The 22,044-nt window shown below is 44.1% G+C and overlaps 1 protein-coding gene across 1 annotated transcript in view; it reads right to left on the reverse strand.

The window, feature by feature from the left end:
- The window catches only part of PARD3B (par-3 family cell polarity regulator beta), a 2,086,630-nt gene that overhangs the window by 1,887,937 nt on the left and 176,649 nt on the right, over positions 1-22,044 (reverse strand). The window contains exon 2 of the mRNA XM_085648929.1: positions 3,293-3,394. Within this exon, the coding sequence (XP_085505055.1) occupies positions 3,293-3,394 (102 nt within the window). The remainder of the gene's footprint in view (positions 1-3,292; positions 3,395-22,044) is intronic.

The raw sequence follows: 22,044 nt of genomic DNA on the forward strand, positions 1-22,044 counted from the left end.
CTCTGCAGATTAAACATAACACAAGCAATGCGGCGGCCATATTGTAGTATCATTGATTCATGTGTACACAGTGGGTCAAATGTATGCTATTACATATAGCAGACAAATACTGCCAATGATATAACAAATAAAAGGTAATTGGTCTAGTCAACCTTAAACACATAAACACACATATTCAATTAAAATACAAACAGTAATGAACAGCTGAAATAATAAAGGACTATAGTCCCCACATGCTGTGAATGTTTTACAAAATGAATAATATTATCCTGCCTTTCCAATAGGGCTTGTGTACTCATTGGATATATGCTTGTCCACAGCACACTGCAGTTATCTTATAGAACCCAACCATGGAAAAGTACTACATTGGCCCTCATGTTTAACATGACCAAGCAGCAATATTCTACGCTAAGTCCACAGGCAGTGTGCACCATCTGACATAGCTAACATGATGTGTAATATTTATATTTGTGAAGGATTTTGAGCGCAGAGCAGCATATCTAACCTAGATCTCATTATAGCTATCATTATGTGTAATACTTATTTGTTAATGTTACTAAGAGGATAGCAACACATCTGGCATAGCGATCAGGTGTAATTATATTTGCTAATGTTGAGAGAATAGCTACATGTCTGACATAGATATCATTTAATGTAGCCGGTGTTTTTGAAAATTAAATCTTCTGTGCAATCAGTATCTTCAAAAGTGAACGCAATATATAATTATGTGTCACTTTCACCGATTGTTCAAATTCGGGTACCTACATGGCTTCACAGCTGTTGTGAATTGAATTGAATTTGAATTTGGAAGGCGCACAGCTACCTCAAGGGGTTTCCTGGCGCCGGCCGGATAGGAGAGCAGAGAACTAGCAGAAGGTCTAAGAATTGAAGAACCAAGTCTTCAAGCTTTTGCAGAATAAGCCATAGACGGTTTCCTCACGTAGTGAGACCAGTAGAGAGTTTAACAAGATAGGTCCTAAATAAGAGAAGGACCGACCGCACATGTGGGAGAGTTTGAATTTCGGGACCGAGAACCTCATCTGGTGGGTAGAGCGCAGAAGACGCAGGGGTTGGTAGCACTGAACAAACTTTTGTAAGTATATGGGGACCACTCCAGTTTTGATTTTGAACATGTAGCAGAGGGCTTTAAATTTTATACGATTCTCCACCCAATGAAGGCCGCGAAGAAAGTTAGTAACAGATGAAAATGTTGCCACCTGACAATAATATGGCAGCCACATTTTGCACCACTTGAAGCCTTTGCATTAAAACTTTATTTGAGCCCAGGTAGAGAACATTGCCGTAATTCAGCCTAGAGGTAACAAGGACATGGACTACCGATTTCTGGGCAGAGAGGGGAATCGTCCATAGAATTCTTTTCAGCCATTTTAAGATAGTAAAACAGATGGCAGAAATCCTAGTGACTTGCTGATTCATAGAAAGATGCTGGTCAATGATGAAACCCGAATTACAGACGCGGTGTAGGGGCAGTGCACCCATTTCAGAAGCCCAGTGCTGAGGGCCTCACTGATCATGTTTCTTCCCTAAAATCATAACCTCAGTCTTTTCTCCGTTCAGTTTGAGTAATTGTTTTGCATCAATATGCAACTTTACTCAGACCCGACTGAAGAGCTGAGGGGTCCGACCCCTTACCCGAAGAAAGGGAAAAAATTATCTGTGTGTCATCAGCATAGGAAAAGAAGGAGAGACCAGCCTCTTCCACAACATCAGCCAAAGGACGGGCATACATATTAAATAGCAGAGGGCTCAGCACCGACCCTTGAGGGACTCCATAAGGGGATGGATAGGAGATTGAGTTTACTGACGCCGAGAAGACCTGAAATGTTCGGTCAGCTAAGAAAGATCTAATCCACTGTAAGGCTACGACAGTTAAGCCTGCCACTTGCAAGGCTCTCAGCAAGAGGAGGTGAGACACTGTGTTGAATACGGCGCTGAGGTCTAATAAGATAATGGCCACAGTTTCACCTTCATCCAACATGAGTCTTATCATTTCTGTAACTCCAAGGAGGGGTGATTCGGTAGAAAACCCAGCTCTGAAACCTGATTGAGAGGTGTGGAGAATATTCTGGAATTCCACATACGCGGTCAACTGGCCATTTATATGCTGTTCCAGAATTTGGAAAAAAAACAAAAGCAGCGAAATAGGACGGAAATTGGATGGCTTAGTAGGGCCGGCACTGGCTTTCTTCAGAAGTGGGAGGAGCATAGCAGGTTTCCATTCCCGAGGTACAGCGCCCTCCAACAAGGAGGCGTTCAGAGATCCATAAATATAGAGAGTATGGACGCACCCAGTTGTTTGATCACATGAAAGAGGAGGACATCACAGGGAGACCCCGATTTCATGTTTGCCAATAAGTGGCCAAAGGAACTAGGTTCCAGGAGGGTCCAAGTTGCCAATCTTTTGGAAGAGAGGCTTTTATCGAGTGACCCTGCAGACTACGGGGTGATAGTGATGGAGGCCGCGACTCCGGAAGAGAATATTGAGGGTGTTTACTGAGTAATGCAGATGAACAATGATTTTGTTACCAGAATAAACAGTTTCCAATTACATATGTCCAAAAGAGTTATATTTTTCAGGCCCTGAATGAAAATTTAATATATAGTAACATTTATGAGTCTACAAATCCTCGTAACTATGTAGTCTTGCCGACCTTATTTCAAAATTACTGGCAAGTAATGTTAAATTTTGCACCATGTAAAGTTGAGACCAAAACCAAGTGCCACTATCATGTGAATTCTGATCAATTACATTTGCATTAGACACTTTTCCTATAGTTTCTTCAACAAGCTTAAAATGTACATACACGCAACAGATGCCATTAAAACTATCACATAAGCTCCCCGATGTCTGAACGTGCCCAGTTTTAGACAAATATAAAGTAAACGAATTTCTCAATAAATGTTGGTTTGTTCCTCGACTTCTTACTTCTCGGATCTCCTGGGGGCTTTCCTCGCCTGCAGGCAGTTTGCACTGCCTGTCTGCAGCCAGCTGGTGAAAAACACACAACTCTCAAAGGAAAGCGTCTGCTACAGCAGCGGTTCAAATGCAGACACTTGAAAACAACAACATTATTGTAGGTCTGTGGGAAATCGAACACAAACATAAGGGAACATGACTCGAGTGTTGCTCACAGAGTTGGGTAGCATTTGCAGAGATTGCTGCTTTAGTGTAGCGCACAAATGAACCACGAGCGAAGCGCATCTTTGACAGCAGCACCATCGAGGCTAGCTCCGCATCAAACGCGGCTGGTCCTCGAAGCACACACAGTACCTTGTCCTTGTCCTCCACCAGGTCGGCCAGCACGTCGTCTGGGTCCAGGATGCCCCCATCGGTATACTCCAAGTGGTGAACCTTCACCCAGCCCCCGGGCTCCTGAAAGCAAAGAGCGATGGTTTAGCCAAACTTCCAGATCCACACACGCTTTCAAACCAGACCTGCACTCTATGAGGGACAGGTGTGCCCATATCACAACTGTAAATATGTTCATGCACGTCTCTTCCTTTGTATTACACTGCAGTGCCGCTGCTAACAACCACTGATGTCTCACAAATCTATATGGAGCACCCTGTGGATTCTAGGATGCCATATAATGCTGGCTCCCACGAGTTACCACACTGCGGGCTCAGCAGCAGTTCACTGCCTGTGTGTGGGTGTGTAGGGAGAGGGAGAGGTGGGCTGCAGAATGTGCTGTGCAGGAGCGGCTCATTGCATGTGAGGTAGCTTGCTGCGCTGCTGCTTACGCTGTATTTAGTGTGCGCAGGAGGGAATCCTGGCTGCATCGCTGCAGGGAGCGAGGCTTGTGATGCTGTTACCCGAGTCAGTGACAGAGTGCGCGTGCGTTTGCTTTGCTTCACCACGCGCTGTACTAATTCTCTGTAAGCGAGGGTTACCAGCATTCACAGAAATGAGCATGAAATGAATTTTGCTGTAAACAAGCAGCAAACAAGTTATTATAGCAAAGTTACAACGTTATAAATGCAGTGGCTCCTCCGCTGTGGAGGCGGAGCGTTGCCCCCCTGCCAGCAGCTTCACAAGTTGAAAAATAAAACTATAATAAGACAGGCTTATTATCATTTCATTTTTCAACTTCTAAGTGCGGCGTCCTGGGGTCAGGGCCATCGTGGGGACAGTCAGAAGGGAGAGCAGTAGGCCCTGATATCAGTGCGCATGTGGGTTTGGCTGGCCGTCTCAGGCCGGCCAAACCCACATGAGAACTGAGCTGTCTCCAACCCCAGCTGCGTGGTCAGGTTGGAGACAGCAGGCAAAGGCTCCAATCACTCCGGGAGCGCAAATCGAGGCCACCCAGGCCAACCCTGAAGCTGCTCTCATGCACGAGAGCAGCTTCAGGATTGGCCGCGGCGTAGGCTGGGAGGGAGCCTGTGCCTGCAGTGGAGCCACGAGAGGAGCAGAAGACCGGCGATGCGGCGGGCTGCAGCTAAGTTCATTTTTTTCTGTATTTTTCTTCCTCAGCGCCCCCTACCCCACATCTGTTCTGTGCGTGCACAGAACACCTACATTGCTTCAATAGGGTGCACCCATCTGCGTGCGAGAAAAGCCCCTGTTGCTGCGGATTTTACTGTACCTCTACTGACGTTGGGGGGGGGGGGGGGTACCATTGCTTGTATGAATGGTGCAACTATGTGTGTGCGTGTGTGTGAGGGAAGACTGCACTGATGATTTCCATGTTGCACCTGTGCTACACGAGTTAGAGAAACATGTACGTTTGCAGTACACGCTGCATCTGACCAGTGCTGTAACTGTCCCAAACCAGGGAAGCTTGAACTCTATGCTGTATCTGAACTATAGGTATGAAGAAAAACAGTTGCATAGCAAGGAGGCCATGGGCCCTGGTGCAAACAAGGAAAGTGCTCCATTTGACTGCCATTGTGATGGTAAAATACGGTAAAATACAGCAATGATCAGGATATCATGGGTCTCTTACGCCCTGGGCCTCGGTGCCACTGTACCTGCTGCATCAATGGTAGCTGCGCCCTTGAAAAAAGTATGCACTGCCACTATTGCTTGTGCTGTACTCGTGTAATGTGTGAAAGGGGGACTCGAATCTCTGCAGCCATTCTACATTGTGTTATTTAAGCTTGATAAAAATGTCAGTACACAAAAGGCAAAACTGCTGACTTTGTCAAAGCTTGCTGGGACAAGTGTCATGAGAATAGACGTGTCAAGGTGATGGGCGTCGATAGGGTTATGCAGGAATAAGTGTATTATGCTGCTGCTCTTCTTACTGCACGCTAAAATGAGAAATCAGCGTATCTCCATAAAGGGAATCTCTCCCGCGTGGTGTGTGTTAGGCAATTTTTTGAGCCTTAAAGAGCGTTAGCGTGTACAGCACAAGCAATAGCGGCAGTGCATAATTTCCAGGTGCGCAGCTACCATTGGTGCAGCAGGTACAGTGGCACCGAGTCCCAAGGCGCTAGAGACCCATGAAATCCTGAGCATTAGGGTGTTTTAACAGTAATATTTTTGAAGTGCTACACAGAAGGGGTGGACTCTGTGTGAGGAAGGTGAATTCGCTATATGGTTAAAGGCATCTCTGGTGCAACTGTTTTTGGAGCGTTGGACCCAATGACAATTTGCCTTTTGGTTGTTCTCACTCCCTTAGCAACAGATCATTTTTAGGGCAATGTGTTGAAATTTGTCTCCCTCTTGTGGCCTCTTGTGGTTACATTGAAAGGCAGAAGCTTGCAATGCCCTCAATACGCAGAGGTCCTTGTTCCAAGTAAATGTGTTTCAGGAGCAGAATGGGCAAGGCCATGCGCTGCATAGCACGGGCCGCCACTCTTCCAGTGGGCTGGGCAGCCACCCCCGCACGGGAGGCAGTAGTTTACTGCACTTAGGCATGCAGGCACCATCCATCAGTCCTCTGCGAACCAGGGAATAGGTATCGCAAGCGTGCCCAAAAAACTCTGCAATGGTTACAAAGCAGCATTTTATAAATGCAGCCATTTTAAACGGGCAATCTGGGTCTTCCTGCGCGAGTCATTCCCACAGGAGGATGTGCTCCCAGCAGTCAAGGATTGCAGGGGCGGGGATGGGAGATACAATGCCCCAACTCACGTATTAGGTGGGCAGACACGACCCCAATATCGCTGTATGAAGTGGGGTGAGTCTGTCTGGGCTCCTGAAGCATGCAGTAGCACTATTCAGGGCTAAAAAAAATTGGGGGCAGTAGGGCAGCGGTGCCTTCACAGGAAACGTTTATGCTACAGCATGGGGTACATCTTCTCACGATGGGGTGGAAAAAACTTTTTGGAAAAATAAAAAAAATATATATATATATCAAAGCTACCAGGTGCGGAGCACTCACGGGACAGTTGATAGAATTTATTAGATAAGCAGATGCATTTCGGCACACAGCCTTCTTCAGTGCTTTTCCTCGTGGCATAAAACATAGCACTTATTTAAATAGCATCCAAGTTGATTTCATTGGAGCACCACTGAGACATAGCCAGCAACGAAGGACTTGCAAAATACTTGGTCTAAATACCAGGTTCACTGGCTGCCATGTCAGTGTGTGTTTTTCTTACTTTAACCTTAATGCACATTTTTTTTCACTTATTCACTTCATTTTCAAAGTCTCTCATAGACAATTCATAATTTCTCTTGTATAGAAGAAAAACGAAAGTGCAGATGTCACTTACATCCTGGGTGGTGCAGGCAGTCCTAGGTCAGTTACATGGCCTCTGTGTCTCCCAACAGAAGTGAAATGTTCGCCACTTCTCTGTCCCTCGTCCTTGCCATTGTTTAGATTTCAGAGTTTCCCAAAGGTTGAAGTCTGTATGGCTCCATGCCTCCAATTAATGGCCTCCTGGCCGATAGGAAAACATTTCATCTTTGCAGCGGCGGTTCTAGCAGTAATTAAATCAACGCTTCCAAGTATCACCCAGACTGCAGAACTCCTGGACGGGTGCAGTGTGTGTTTTTCTTACTTTAACCTTAATGCACATTTCGTTTTTCACTTATTCACTTCGTTTTCAAAGAAATTATGAATTGTCTATGAGAGACAATGAAAACGAAGTGAATAAGTGAAAAACGAAATGTGCATTAAGGTTAAAGTAAGAAAAACACACACTGACATGGCAGCCAGTGAACCTGGTATTTAGACCAAGTATTTTGCAAGTCCTTCGTTGCTGGCTATGTCTCAGTGGTGCTCCAATGAAATCAACTTGGATGCTATTTAAAAAAGTGCTATGTTTTATGCCACGAGGAAAAGCACTGAAGAAGGCTGTGTGCCGAAATGCATCTGCTTATCTAATAAATTCTATCAACTGTCCCGTGAGTGCTCCGCACCTGGTAGCTTTGATTTTTAACGTGATTTCGCCCTCACACTGGCGGTAAAAAGCACCCGTCCAGGAGTTCTGCAGTCTGGGTGATACTTGGAAGCGTTGATATATATATATATATATATATATATATTCTGCTGCAGCATAGGGTACACCTCTCATGAGGGGGTAAGGAGGACCAAGAAGCTCAATGGTAGGTCGTGTGCCTATGGTGGCAAAGGCTCTCACAGGACAGGGGTTCGAATCCTGCCAACGCCGTCAAAATACCCTAAGGTGGTAAAGTTTAAAGCAGTACATTAAAATCGCGTAAGGTAATTTCGCTGGCACAGTTAACACCAGAGAAGGGCCTAGCCATGACCTTTCTAGTGGGCATTGGGGGGAGGCCAGATAGTCGGTCAACTATGCTGGCCTGTGGCGGTAAGGTCATGATTGGGGAGCATAGTTTCGGTTCGTAGCGGGCATCACCAGTTATCAAATGGGGACGCCCGAGGGGGAGACAGACAGTCTCACATGGAATTTCAGGGGCAGTTACAGCCGGTCAGTAGGGTGAAGGGGTGCGGGGGCCAGGGAGGCACTCTTCCAGTAGGCTGCTGCACGCGCATGCGCACAAGGGCGCAAGGATGCAGATTTGCAGCGCCCCTTTATGGCGTTAAGGCTCAGGGTGTAGGGGGGGCCCGGGGGAGAAATCAGTCAGTAAGCTTGACCCCTATGCAACGTTTACAACTCCAGGGGCGGTGACAGCCGGTCGGTAGGCTGTCGGGGTGCGTGGGCCAGGGGAGTCACTCTTCCCAGTAAGCCTGTCGCCACCCTCGCATGCACATCAGGGCGCAAGTATGCAGTATTGCAGCCCTCGTTAGGGAGTTAAGGCTCAGGGCGTAGGGGAGGCCCGGGGGAAAATATCCGTCTGATAAGCTGTACCCCCTACGCAGGCCTACTCCCGTGGAGTCTGTCGTTTTAACAGGATCTGGGGCCGCCAGTCATTGACCTTGCCGTCGGCTCTAGCGGGGACACGCAGAAAGTAATGTATATACATGTTTAGATTACAATAGGAATTTTATGTATTAGTAACATGTTAAGGTTAGACAAGTAACCTCGTGTATCGATCAAGGTATCCGGACTTTCTGCGTAATTGTACATAATGGTAATTAATATCAATGTTTTAATTATGTAATAAATACGGCCGGGAGGGTTACTCCCCTTAGTCCAAAAGAGTGTGGTCTGAAATACTTGCCTTGGAGGAGGGAGGGAGTCCTCATCCAAGGGCGGTCTTGGGTTTTAATGAAGAAGGAACTTAGGCAGTACCAGGCCATGTAGAGAACATCCCCGCGTTAGAGATATTGGTCGATTAGGCATCTCGGCTGAAGTCAACCAGGCTCCGGCTGACCCAGGTAAAATACTCTGCGATGCACGGGCTAGCTACTTGAAGGTTTAGGGTCTTTCGATGGAGCCTGGATTCACAGGTTCTGGTGTGCCTTCAGACCAGCATGCACTGCAGCATGTGGGAAAGTGCTGCTGACGAGAGGATGCAAGTACGGCGAGGAGACTGAGGTATGTACCTTCAGCTCGGTTCTCTCACACATTGATGCTATAGCTCAGGAGCAGATCAATAGGCTCTTGGCTTAGGTGTCCAGCAGATAGGGGCCCCCAATTACACATTTCATAAGGAAAATGTATTTCCACAGGAGTGGACAGGATTTTTAAAATCGGGACCATGATATATTAGAGAAGCAAATATGTTACATTGCATCCCGTCGCGAGGCACAGAAGCCCTCGCACACATGCCAACAGGTGGGAGACTCGATTTTTTTAAGACACAATTGGCTTTATTTTACCCATCTCCCCAATACAATTGCCTTTGATCTAATGTATGTCAGTGGGGAAAATCCAGTCTCACGATTTTTCTTTCTAAATCTCCTACTTGACTGTAAAATGTTGGCATTTATGTGGGAAGTTACGGGGTAGAGGAAAAGTGGCATGGAGGGCTGGCAGGGAGGCCTGTTATTCTGTCATGGCACTGGCCTGTAGTTTTAGGTGAAATAAGATTGCTGCCTGTGGAGCTCTCCCAGCATTACTCTGATAGGTGCTGGGCAGATACAGCATAGTGAGCACTTTAATACAATGAAAAGGGTCTGTTTCAGGCATTCTCCTCTGCGCCTTTTATAAACCAGGTGGGGAAAGTACTTCATCTTATAACCCTCCCCACCATGTTAAATAGATCTGTATTTTCATTTCACCCTCCCACAAAAAGTACATAGCTCACTTTTCTTTGGGTTCTTCCTGTAAAGTGCCAAACGTTAAGGTGGAGGCAGCAAGCGCTATGTTTTGGATGTTGCTCCCTCCTACCTAGAGACCTTTTCAGAAACATATGTTGGGCTCGCTATCTTCTCTGAAAAGATGACAACAGGGCTCTTTATAGGAACTCGCCAGCGGGGGACCGAGCTATACTGTGCGGGACAAGTGCTGCGAGTAGTCCTATGTAAGTTGCAGCAGAGCATGCTCTCATCCTACTGAGCCACCGTAGCCTCACAGCTGGGCTGGCCCATAGTGTTCCAAAGACCCTGTGAGGCACTGCAAGAACTGAATAGACTGCTTATAGCCCTAGATTACACTACCGAGGACACACTTTGATGGTTTTGATCCCTTTCAGCTTGAATTCTGCTAACAGAGGGGATTGGAAAACCTGCAAGAAACTGCCTTCATGAAGCAGTGTTGCGCATAACATACAGGCAGACACTTTCTAAGTCTGGAGACTGAATATCTGATTTAGGCGATGGATTTTAAGAAGTGACAAAGGGGATAATCAGTAGGTGTTGAGGAAAGGAAACAAGCAGGACGCTCTTTTGCTCTCCAATAATTGCCTCTGTACTTGGTCTCAGGCAAAAGTTATTTGGTAATATAGCAATGATATCCCTGGTGGGCGCAGGTGTCCGGAGGAGGGGTCAAGCAGTTTCAGGTCCTTGGATGTGAGGTATATACATTACTCTTATCGATGGGTATGAAAAGTGTTGGCGTCAATGACTAACAGAAATTGGGGTGAACCCACATTAAACCCACTCTTAAAGCACTTCCACTGGCTCCATTTGAATGCCAGGATCAAAGGCCCTGTGCACTGTCCAAACAGGATGGTGGGGCGAAGGGCTGGTACTACAGAAACTGGTCCTGCACCACGCCCCAACCAGAGTCTCCTTCCATGTCTGTCCATTAGATCACGCAAACATTATTCGATAAGATTACATACGCAGGAGGATTGCTGGGCATACAAGCACCTCAGCTCTGAAATCCCCTTAGCCTGAGTCTAAGATCCAAACCCAACTACATGCAGTTCAGGAAACTTTTGAAAACCACATTATTTGACTGGTCTGTAACTGAACTCAAGAGAGGACAGGCCTCAGTCGACTAATTCCAGACCTGGTTAATCAACCATCAATCTGACTCAAAACTCCCTGTGATAATGTCGCTCTCTTCGAAATCTCTTTCTAGCGGTCTGAAGTAGCATGGGGAATCATATAGAGCCTTCTAAACTACTTCAAGAACAAACAAATAAGATTAAAACAATGAAATGTAAAAAGGTGCTCTTCATATTAAATTTTCTTATAAAACATTTACCTGAGACAGAGCATGTGTACAGAATCTCTGATGGAAACCTCACAGAAAAACATGTTACCAGCCCATACACATATTTCAAATTTCACATAAAACATGACCCAGCTCAAGATGGTCTATTATGCTAGTAAACCTAGTTGTTCACACGACAGAAATAGACTGGTATCAAAGAGTGTAGCAATGATAAATATTTGGCATGCTTTTCGTTTATTATGCTTCTATATGGTTCAGTCTAGTCGTTTATATATTGGAAAGCAAGTAAACGAAGTAAAAGGCTGGGCAGATGTATGAGAACGTCATACATCGAACTGATTTTCTTGGCCAGGCACAGGCTGGTGAGGTTGTGTGCAGGCGAAGAGGAAAGCTCTCTCTGTGCAGCAAGCAGAGATCATGCTGACCCGAGACCAGTCAACCAGTTTGGTTGGGTCCTGGCACGCACGCAAGAGAAGAAATTAAGTGTGGGTTTCAGCACCGGCATCTCATGGAAGAACCAGCCTGATCTGACAAGTTCGAGTTATTCAAATTTGATAGAATAAAGATGAATTCGAGAGTAATTGAAATAAGTTGTTACCAGGGCCGGACTGGTCGTAGCGGGCACCGGGCAATCCCCCGGTGCGCCGCACGGGTGGGGGCTGGTTTTGGTCCCCTGGGGGCCGTTTTTGTTACAGGGCCGTTTTTTGCAGTATCGGCCCTGTAACAAAATCGGCCGAAAACCGGCCCTGGCAAAGAGCTCGGCGGCATCCCCGCCCACGGGGGGAGGGAGGGATTGGGGCTGGCCGAGCACTTTGCCAGGGCCGGTTGTGGTTCCCAGTCCGGCCCTGGTTGTTACCAGAAAGCTAAAAACTCTCGCTAACTCCGTGGCATGAAAGAGGGAACCCTCTGCACTTGCATTTCACCAATCTCCGAAGCATCCCCATTTCCGCCAGCCCCTGCGCTAAGCATTCATGGGCGCCTCCATCATGCCACAGCTGAGAGAGTTCATAGGCCTGCTGGGGCAAGGCTAGCTTCTTGCATAGTACATAAAGAACTCCAAGGTATATAGGAAGAGGAAATAGGAGGGGTGGAGGCGGGTGTTTATGCAACACTTGAGGTAGGAAAGTCAACAATAAACAATCGAATTAGATGGGAACAATAGGCATAGAGAGAAGAAGTCCTAGACCCAATGTCATGTGGAGTATGAGTCTTAAAGGATAGCACCAATGCAGACACTTTCAGCAAGAACAACAAAGGGCCACCACCAAAAGAACATCGTACCATCTATGGAGGAGTTAAGCGGAGGCCATTGCAACGCCAGAAGGATCTAGCATGTTGTGTGCTAATTCTTTTATAAATTCCATTTTGAACTGGCTAATTATCACAACATCAATGAAAATCACAAAAATTATTATGCATCAACTATATGCAAACAACGTATGAATCCGTAAAGGGTGGTTGCCTGCTGATGCCAAAAATACATACACCACATTCCTGCAAAGAGATGTTAGCGCGGAGCAGTAAGTAGGCTACAGGGGCAAGTGCCTAATGTGAAACAGCGTCTTGAGAGCTCCAGAACAATCGCCGCACAAAAAGTAGAAGACACGAATGATACCTTATATTGGGGTTCCACTGAATTCACCACACACAACTAAGCGCACCACTAACTCAGTGGATTTCAGAACCAACATCATTGCAGAGCTAAATATTAGAAGGATCCCATGAATGCCCAAAAAATTCCACCTCCATAAACTCAAATTCCTTTTCTAGCTAACCGTCCATGTCCTCTGATTTTATGTTTATTTTGTCAACTACTCAATATTCCTTCCATCAAATTCTAGAAAGTTGCTATTTCAAACCTTCCAGTTATTGTTTTTCTATATTTTCTGTTCCTAGATCTAAAAATAAGGTCATATGTCTGTCTTTGAAGGATTCAGACAGAGGAGGGTTTGATCTATAGTTACTGCATTTCCAATTTCCAATATAGAGAACCACGTGAAAGACTAAAGCCCAAGTAAAATCAACCTTCTTACCACAAGATGGAGAAGCGATGATCGACCAGCATTGTTGCCTGGTCCTTTTCTACTATGAAATGTAAGAATTTCACCACTTAATTGCCAAAAGTAGAAAGCAGACACCTGCAAAGACTGTAGCAGATATGACTCATGCTTGCACATGTCAGTTCTATGATTTGAAACACAGCTAGATTCTCAATATCAGAGCCATTATTTCCTATGAAATGCTATGGTCCTGTTGAGTTGATCCACAAAACCAGTCTGCAGTAGACTGCTGAGACCTCTATCGCAATGTCCTATTACCTTGACGATCCATCATCTGATGCATACGCAGAACTTGTATCCAGACACACGTAGCCCTATCTGCACCTGCACATCCATCCCCCCCAGGGATTTTCCCAAAGTAAACTCACACTTAGAGTGCCTTGTCAATCGTGTTAAGCTCAATGTAGTCAGAGTATCTGCCATTACAAAGGGATAGAACGATAGGGAAAGAAATGAAAATAAACGGAGCTTTGCTCAGTATAAGCCGCTGCTTCATAAAACAAAACAAGAGTATTTCACTAAAAAAATTAACTCTGCAAAAAACTCAACAAAAGAATTGTTTAGAACTGTAACCTCCCTAGCATATCCAGCTCCTCTACCCATTCCGGCGAGCCAGGAACTGTGTGAGAAAATAGCAACATTTTTCTTTGACAAAGTTGAGGCTATTTTTTCTACTTTGGCTGGCTCTTCGATTAATAGGTCACTGGCCAACACAGGAGATCTTAAGTCAGGAACAAGTCCTCTGCCACAATTTGATAAATTTGCTCCAGTTACGGTTACAAACACTTTTGATCTTCTCATGACAGCGAATTCAGGCTCACCATATGATCCATGCCCACCCTCAATGCTAAAACTTGCACCGAGCCTGTTACAATAACACTCCATCATAAATGCTATATTTGCGGAAGGGTACTTCCCCCAAAATATGGAAAAGTACATCCATACTGCCAACGCTAAAAAACCGAGTCTAGATCCTAAAGACTCCAATAACTTTAGACCCATCTCTAGACTCCCAATTCCAGTGAAAATTACTGAGAAAATCATGAATGCATAACTTAGTCTGTTCCTGGAAGAAGCTCAGATGCTGGATCCCACCCAATATGGCTTCTGGGGGTGGAGGGAGGGGTATAGTACGGAGACAGCTCTTCTTAAATTCACTGAGGAAGTCAGGGTTATACTCGACCAGGGAGGAAAAGCTGCTATGATTATGTTGGACCTCTCAACGGCCTTTGATATGGTCCATCATGTTTTATTGATGGACCGGCTGCAAAAGATTGGAGTCGAGGGTACGCCTGGAAACTACTCAAATCCTTTCTATCAAATAGACTACAGACTGTTTCCTTGCTAAACCGTTTACTCTGCCCTGTGGAGTCCCTCAGGGGGCATCTATGAGCCCAACACTTTTTAATATATATGTATCACTATTGGCTCCCCTGATTGAATCTTTTGGTTTTAAGCTGACTACGTATGCAGACGATACCCAAATTGTGGTGTCAGTTCTGCCAGTCAAGCAACAGGAAACAGCGCACCGATTCAATGATTGCATGACAGAGGTAGGTGTCTGGATGGCCCAAATTGCCTTAAACTCAATTCCAGTAAAACTGAGGTGGTTTTGTTTGGTAACGACCCTAACTTCTGGACCCTGGCATGGTGGCCAGAGAAACTGAGTCCTTTGCCTACTCCTATTAAGAAGGTAAAAAATGTGGGTGTCTTCTTAGACAACTCAGCTTTAGGGATCAAGTGAATGCGGTAGTCTCATCTGTATCGTATACTCTGAAATCCTGCAAGAAAATTATGCCATTTCTGCCCAAAGATAGCCAACAGTTATCACTGCTCTAGCCATGCCCAGACTTGACTATTGTAATAGTCTCTACCTTAATATTCAGGAAGGGCCTATGAACAAACTGCAACTCCTGCAGAATGCGGCTGCCAGATTGCTTACCGGCATACAAAATACGCTTCAATCTCAGCTGAGATCAGAAGGCTTCGCTGGCTGCCCGTTAAAAAACGTGTTCAGTTCAAGGCTCTATGTATGGTTTATAAAGCCCTTCAAGGAGCTGAGCCCAATCACCTAAAACAATTATTTCACTGGTATATACCAAAAAGAGCACTACGCTCTGCAAAAGCAAAATTGGTGTCAGTGCCCTTGGTAAAGAAAGCCAATTGGGGTGGCAAAAGTTTTTTGGTCGGTGCAGCCAAGTCATGGAATGGCCTCCCGCTACACCTTTGATGCATGGCAAATCTAATCGCTTTTAGGAAAGCCGTCAAAACTTGGCTTTTTACTAGTTCATCTTCACCGTCAATCTTCCCCGGGTAGGGTCTCTGTAGGACTTCAGTTAGCACCAGGTCACCTTCGGGTAGCAGTTGCGCTCTAGAAATATCAATAACATTAACATACAACAACCATTTGCTTCTATGGAGCGCCTCACGTGTCAGTCAAGCAGTTTTGTAACTTCAAACAAAATGATTGCTGATGCCCAACTCAATAACATTCCATTAATCAACCTCAGAAAAAGTCAATAAAACAACGATCAACCCACCACAGCACACACCTGAGTCCCACAGGTTACACACTGATCTCTTCATCAGTAGCATCAGTGCAGAAGGCTACATCAATTACTCGATTAGATTCAAAATCTTTATTCAGCAGTAAAAGATACAGCCAGAAAAGTACATAAAATACATGAATTAAAACAACATTAAAATCATTCCACATACATACTGTCAGTGTCAAATAACTATTAAATTCATCTCGGGAATCTAATACTTATGACGTTTCCTTAGATTCACGACTTTCAAGATAAAAAGGGCAACCTTATAACAAACTTAGTGTTTATTCAATGCAAGCAGATACTTAAATGCGACTATATGGGATCTGATACTCTGTGCAACAAACAGTGGTTTACGGTAATAGTGCCTGTATTGAGAATACATTTTACAAAACAACATAATGTGCTTTGTTTGCTTATGCCATCACATGGACATAGGACCATGGCTGAGGGACAAGACCTCATATTGGGGAAAGGTAACCAAATGGTGCACAATTCCAAGTCAAAACCTGGTCAAGACAAAACAATGCTGGTTACATAAGACCGGTGTTTCTGATAGCCCTCCTCGAACCCAAGGGACAGATAAGAGGCAGCTGTCAGCTTCATCTTCTCAGTACCCTCCCACCATTAATTTCTATGCAATAAAAAGGTGTCCCTAATACTTTTCTTAGTAAGAGACAGCACTTGGAGTGGATCAGTCCACACTGACAATTTAAATAAAATTCTAAAAGAAGACTGTATGTATAATAGCCGGGGGATACGTGAGACATTGTCCGGTGCTAAACAATCTGAAATGATGGATTTAGGGCCATATGTAGGTGGCCTAACATTTACCACTTCATAAATACAGAATTTTACCGATTCGGTATTTATGAAGTGGTAAATGCTATGTAGGTAAACCATCGGTAATATTTACCGATTCGGAATGGGTCGGTATTTTAGAATCGGTATTTACCGATTCGGTAATGGTAACTGGCTTCCCATTGATTCCTATGGGCCAGGAGGCCCTTAGGAATCAATGGGAAGCCAGTTACCATTACCGAATCGGTAAATACCGATTCGGTAATGGGGGGAGCACAATCAAGGGTGGCAGGGTGTCACAGTGACACCCTGTCGCACCCCTGATTCCTGCATGTGTGCACATGTGGCACACATACATGCCCTAAGGGCATGTATGTCTGCCACATTGCACACTTCTAAGTGCCAAAAGATGCTTTTTCAAAGCCATTCGTCATTTACCACCAACTTTTAGTTGGTGGTAAATAACGAATCCACACAACACCCACACACTCCCCCTACATCTCATTTCAGGATTCGGTATTTACCGAATCGGTAAAATTACCGAATGGGTAATTTTACCGATTCGGTAAATTACCGAATCCTGAAATGTCCCCCCTACATACCAAAAGCCTGAATACCGGTCGGTAATGGGATTTTTACCGAAAATCGGCCGTTACCGACCGGTATTAGGCTACCTACATATGGCCCCTAGTAACTAAACTACAACTCCAGAGTTCCTCAAAACAAATAGATGTTAAAACCGCTGCTGTCCATAATTCCTGATCAACTCGCAACACCTCTTTAAAACACAAGTTGTGTACGGTACAGTCACAGTTCCAGGCCCTGTGCTTATGATGAAATGTGTTAAGGCCATTATGCCACGTCCGCTACTTTACATTTTCAAAAATGTACTTAATAATGCAGTGGGAAGGCTCCCATCCCTCCCACTCAAAGAATATTTGTTTCATTCAAACAGGAGTAGAACATGTCTGAAATGAAGCCACATGGCAATGATGTCTCCAGCTCGACGGGACATAGCGTGAAAAAGAAGTCAAGCAACTCTGCAGTGTTTGGGAATTAGTCTCCACAGCTGTCTGGTCAACAAAGCAGAGCAGCCATGTTCGCTTCTGATGCCAAAGTCTAAAGAGAAGAAGTGTTGTGTGGTCCAAAGGAATGTGAAATTCTGCCAAAATACTGAAGTGTAACACGGAGTGATCAAGCCGTAAGAGTCGCAACCCTAGTTACCGCATAAGACTACAGCATGCTCTGGGATCCCACACCCACCCTCGGGTGACTCGCATACTTGGCACAATGTGTGTAGCTTGAGTAACATGTTGTGCGTCAGACGGAGTGTTTTAGAGCACGGGCACTGCAGTTGGCCTGCTCTGATTTAAGGAAATAATTTAGAAAAGCTGCATGGGATTCACTTTCCAATGCAAGGACCAGGTTTCAGTTTCAAGCCTCCTAACCTCAAGGCCAATGAAAAAAATATGCATTCAGGTTCCATCACAGAAGCTAAAGTATACTGTCTAATCCAAAAGTTGCAAGATCTATGCTAAAATACAAGCCTAGAGGGGTTCCTCAATCAGATCATAAACCCATCACAATTGGGCTTCCTAAAAGGAAGATTTGCGTGCAACAACATAAGGTATTTTTCCATATCCTAGAAAAAGCCAAAGCTCTGCGATCACTAACAGTCTCAGGTGCTTAAGATGCTGAAAAAGACTTTCATGAAAACTTACCTAAGACATTTTTAAAGGAAGTTTTGAAAAAACTTGACCTGTGGGACAACTTTAGCAGGATCTATTCAAATCCTAAAGTCCATGTAAGAATCAATGGCAGCTTGTCCAAATCATTTGAACTTAAGCAAGGCGTAAGACAAGGCTGTCCTCTTTCCCCACTTCTGTTTCTTTTGACTGCAGAAACTTTTCTCATAGCTAGGCAATACTAGGACATTTTTACAAATTCCTAAAACTGAAAGGGGCCATTCAAAAAATAGGTAAAGCCCACAACCCAGATTTACCTGTCTTTCTAACAAAAATTACCTGGTTAGGTCACACAGCCTCCAACATGTATAAATTACTAACCCTACCTAGACCACACATTACCTGCAAAGTGTTACCCTTTTGGAATAACTGCAGAGAGCACCCTATACCCACATCCTCATGGGGAAACGTGTGGCTCTTGCCCTTCAAAGGAAAAATTACACTAGCACTCACTCAAACGAGACTATGGACAAGACACAACGCTTAGTGGACTTCAGAATTTGGGGTTGAGAGAATCCAACCTTTGCTTGAATCAAATTCAGACACTGGATCTGCCCCACACACTATGGAACTGTAAGTATGTCCTTCCACTATCTTCATATTCAATAACTTATCCAAAAACACTTAACATAAAATTCAAGACAGATCATAACACAGCGTTATTAGGAATCTATCTGAATACTATCTGCATGGAAAAGTTCCCCCAACATCTCATTCCACACATAGTGGGCATGGTTGTGCTTTGTGAGAAGTGCGGCTAACACTATATTACACACAGTCCATTTCTTATGCCCATCTAGGGAACCCTGGAATTCTACTGACTTCAGTGTTCAGAAAAAGAAACCACTAGGCATGAAGAGATCTCCAAACTCATATGTAGGATACATGATAATAGATGAATAGACTAATTCGTATGGAGATACCAACAGCATCTAGAAAACTGCAAAATACTAGCAGTGTTGTACAAGGGTTGCCTTTAGCAACAGCATTGATTCAATGTAATTGTGATTACATTTTGGATTATAAAATACACACATTACGGGGGTGGAGGTGTAGTACTAACATCGCTAAGAGAGGCTTGGTTCTTTTAGAGCTGCGTGTACCTCCTCACCTGCTTTCTCCCTCATCTGGTTCTTTCCTCCTCAGTATCTCTCTCTTCTATCTCTCTCTCTTATCTCTCTATTTACAAATTTTCTTTCCTGATAAAATATTCTCTTTCTATTCTAGGTATATCTGTTGTACCTTTCATCAAGATAAATGTTAGGGCATATTAATTTGAAAATCCATCTTGATACTGTAAATCTTTTCGGTTTTCGTGATGTACCAATGTCCTGCCTTTCATATCTCTGAAGAAATAAAAAGAAATAGTTTTGCAAGTGCCAGACACTTCCCTGTGTTATTGTGCTGAACTCAGAGAATCAAAAAACAAGTGCTGGAAAATGAGTATCCCCTGAGAAGTGCCTACGCAGGCCTGAATTCATCAGAAAGCGTTTTTTGCTCAGCGGGAGAAGAGAAGCGTTAGTAAGGACGATAAGAAGGAAAGGGGAGATGCAATAAGATAAAACCTTCGGGCGTGGACATGATTTTATCTTGGATATTAAATGTAAACCATAACGGTTTTCAACCTATGGAATATCAATCTCTGTCTATGGAACCTCTGCTATAAACATTCCTCAAGTTTTAGGAGTTTTGTGCTGAAGGTTAGCCCCCCTCACGAGTATATGTCAGAGCGCGGTGGATGTCTGACTCCACACAAAGAGATAATCATAATCTGTGCTACTAACTAATGTTAACCAAGGTGCCCTTCCATCCAAAGTGGCCCTCTCCTTGAGTCCTCACTATTGTACCAGACCTAGCAAAAGTCAGAGGCAGTCGAGCATAATTACTTGGCCAATGCCTACTATAATACTGCCTGGCGAACATGGCTTTTAGCTACAGAACTTGCACCAAGACTCACAAAATGTGGATGTCATGGTCAGCCCTGAACAGAAGTAGCTGAGGTACCTTAACGTACAATGTGCTTCTTTCCACACCAAGTCACAACTCAACATCAAGAATACAATGAGCCTGTAGCCTATCGCGATACAAACAATGTTAAGAATTACCTGCTATCCTAATCCGAGCCAAACAACTTCCTACATTGAGTTCCTCATTGAAATGGTGAAGCTATCCAACAGTAAATTCTTATGCCCTGGAATGAAATACAAAGAGCGTCTTCTGATTTAAGTGAAAATACGACACCATTTTATGTTTAGGTTACAGGGCAACTCAGATTGTTAATCCTTGTAGTTGAGTCCAAATCAAGAAATGTGCTCTGTTTCAGTGCAACAATGTTCACATGAAATGAATCCATATTCTCAAAAGGTTTTCGGCAAGTGCATTTAAATTCCAGCCAGTTGCTTTGGTATTCATTGAAGGGAACAGCTTCCACAGACTTTCACAGTTATTTACCGGCACTCAGAGCACCTTTAGAGGGTACGTCTGCTGCGACATGCACAAGCAGCTTCCGTCAGACAGTTGTAATGAATGAGTTGTTCACACTCATGGAGGGATGTATGCTGCAATCATTCCAAATGCAAAGCACATATTTCCACCAGTACACGGTGAGAGCCAAGAGGTGGAAAAAGAAGGTCCCTGCACTTTAACTAGTTGTTTGCTCCACATCTTTAGGGATGGGCCCTGGTTTGTTTCACTACCGAAGGCGAGGTCATCTCCAAAGCGGACTGAGAAGGACAAATTAAATGGGCACTCACAGCTGAGACGAACATGAACAGAGACTAATGCACCGCTACACATTAAGTTAATGGTCTGCCGCCACTAAATAGTTCTTAGCACAGAAATACAATTTAGTATTTGAACTCTCAGTGAAACATTGCATGCCTGAAAAGTATACAAAATCACAGTATGTCACTTAGAGAAACACCTGTCAGTTGCTGTGCAACTTTTGATAAACAAGAGATGATTTAGGGCGCTGGGCAGCCCAACACCAGGGCAAACTAAGAGCCATAAAGTCTGCTTCACCTTAAAGTCCCACAAAGATACATTTACAGACTGTCTTAGAATCCAAGAATCAAGCAAGAACAATAAAAATGGTTACATGGAGGGTTACTGGAACTAAGCAGAAGTGGAGGAACAAATTAAGCAGCGGAGCTGACTGAGATTATGTGACAAGCATAATCAAATTACGCAGCACTTTCTATGTCAGTAACATCACATGTTTACCACCTTAAAACATATTGAAAAGTCAATAAAATACTTTGAAATAAAAAAATACAAAAAAAAACATTGATAGTAAAAGGATTATAAAGCTATACAAAAATCGAAGGCTTCTTAACCAAAAAAATGTGTCAACGGTCACCAAATACTATTAAAAGTATTATTCACCAACAAAGCACGAAATAATAATTTTATCTTGCCGAGAAGCACAGGGACATCGTGTAACTGGGGTGCCTTTGAACTCCCAGAGTGTTAACACAATTGGCCGCTAGATCCCCGTCTTTCCATTTAGCACAGACATGCTGAAAGCTATTGGATAAAAAATACATATAATGTAAGAATCTTGCTAAAAGGCATCCTAAGATGTGAGACATTTGACCTTACAAAGTGAACTAAAATGTTTGGAATTTATTTGTCTTCTGACATCTATCTTGAGACAAGATCTTTCATCTCTGGCAAAGATCTTGGAAATCATGGATCCGTGACACCCCCAAATCTTCAGTGGGTTTCAGCCTAGTTTCTGTCCTTTATGTGTTATGGGAACCATCCATTTCAGAAGAAGTGTTTACCTATTTGGATATGGGCCAGACTTGAACCTTAATGCGCTTTAATCTTTCGGTGGCATTTGAGATAATAAACCTCAATAACTATTTGTAGTGATGAGAGAAACGCTTCAGAATAGCAGGTAATGTCATTACACTTCTACATCTTAAGTCTTACACTGCAAACAGTGATTAAATTGTAAGAGGCATGTCCCAGCTAATACTAAACATC

Source organism: Triturus cristatus, chromosome 3_2 (genome assembly GCF_964204655.1).
Source record: "Triturus cristatus chromosome 3_2, aTriCri1.1, whole genome shotgun sequence".
Lineage (NCBI taxonomy): Eukaryota > Metazoa > Chordata > Amphibia > Caudata > Salamandridae > Triturus > Triturus cristatus.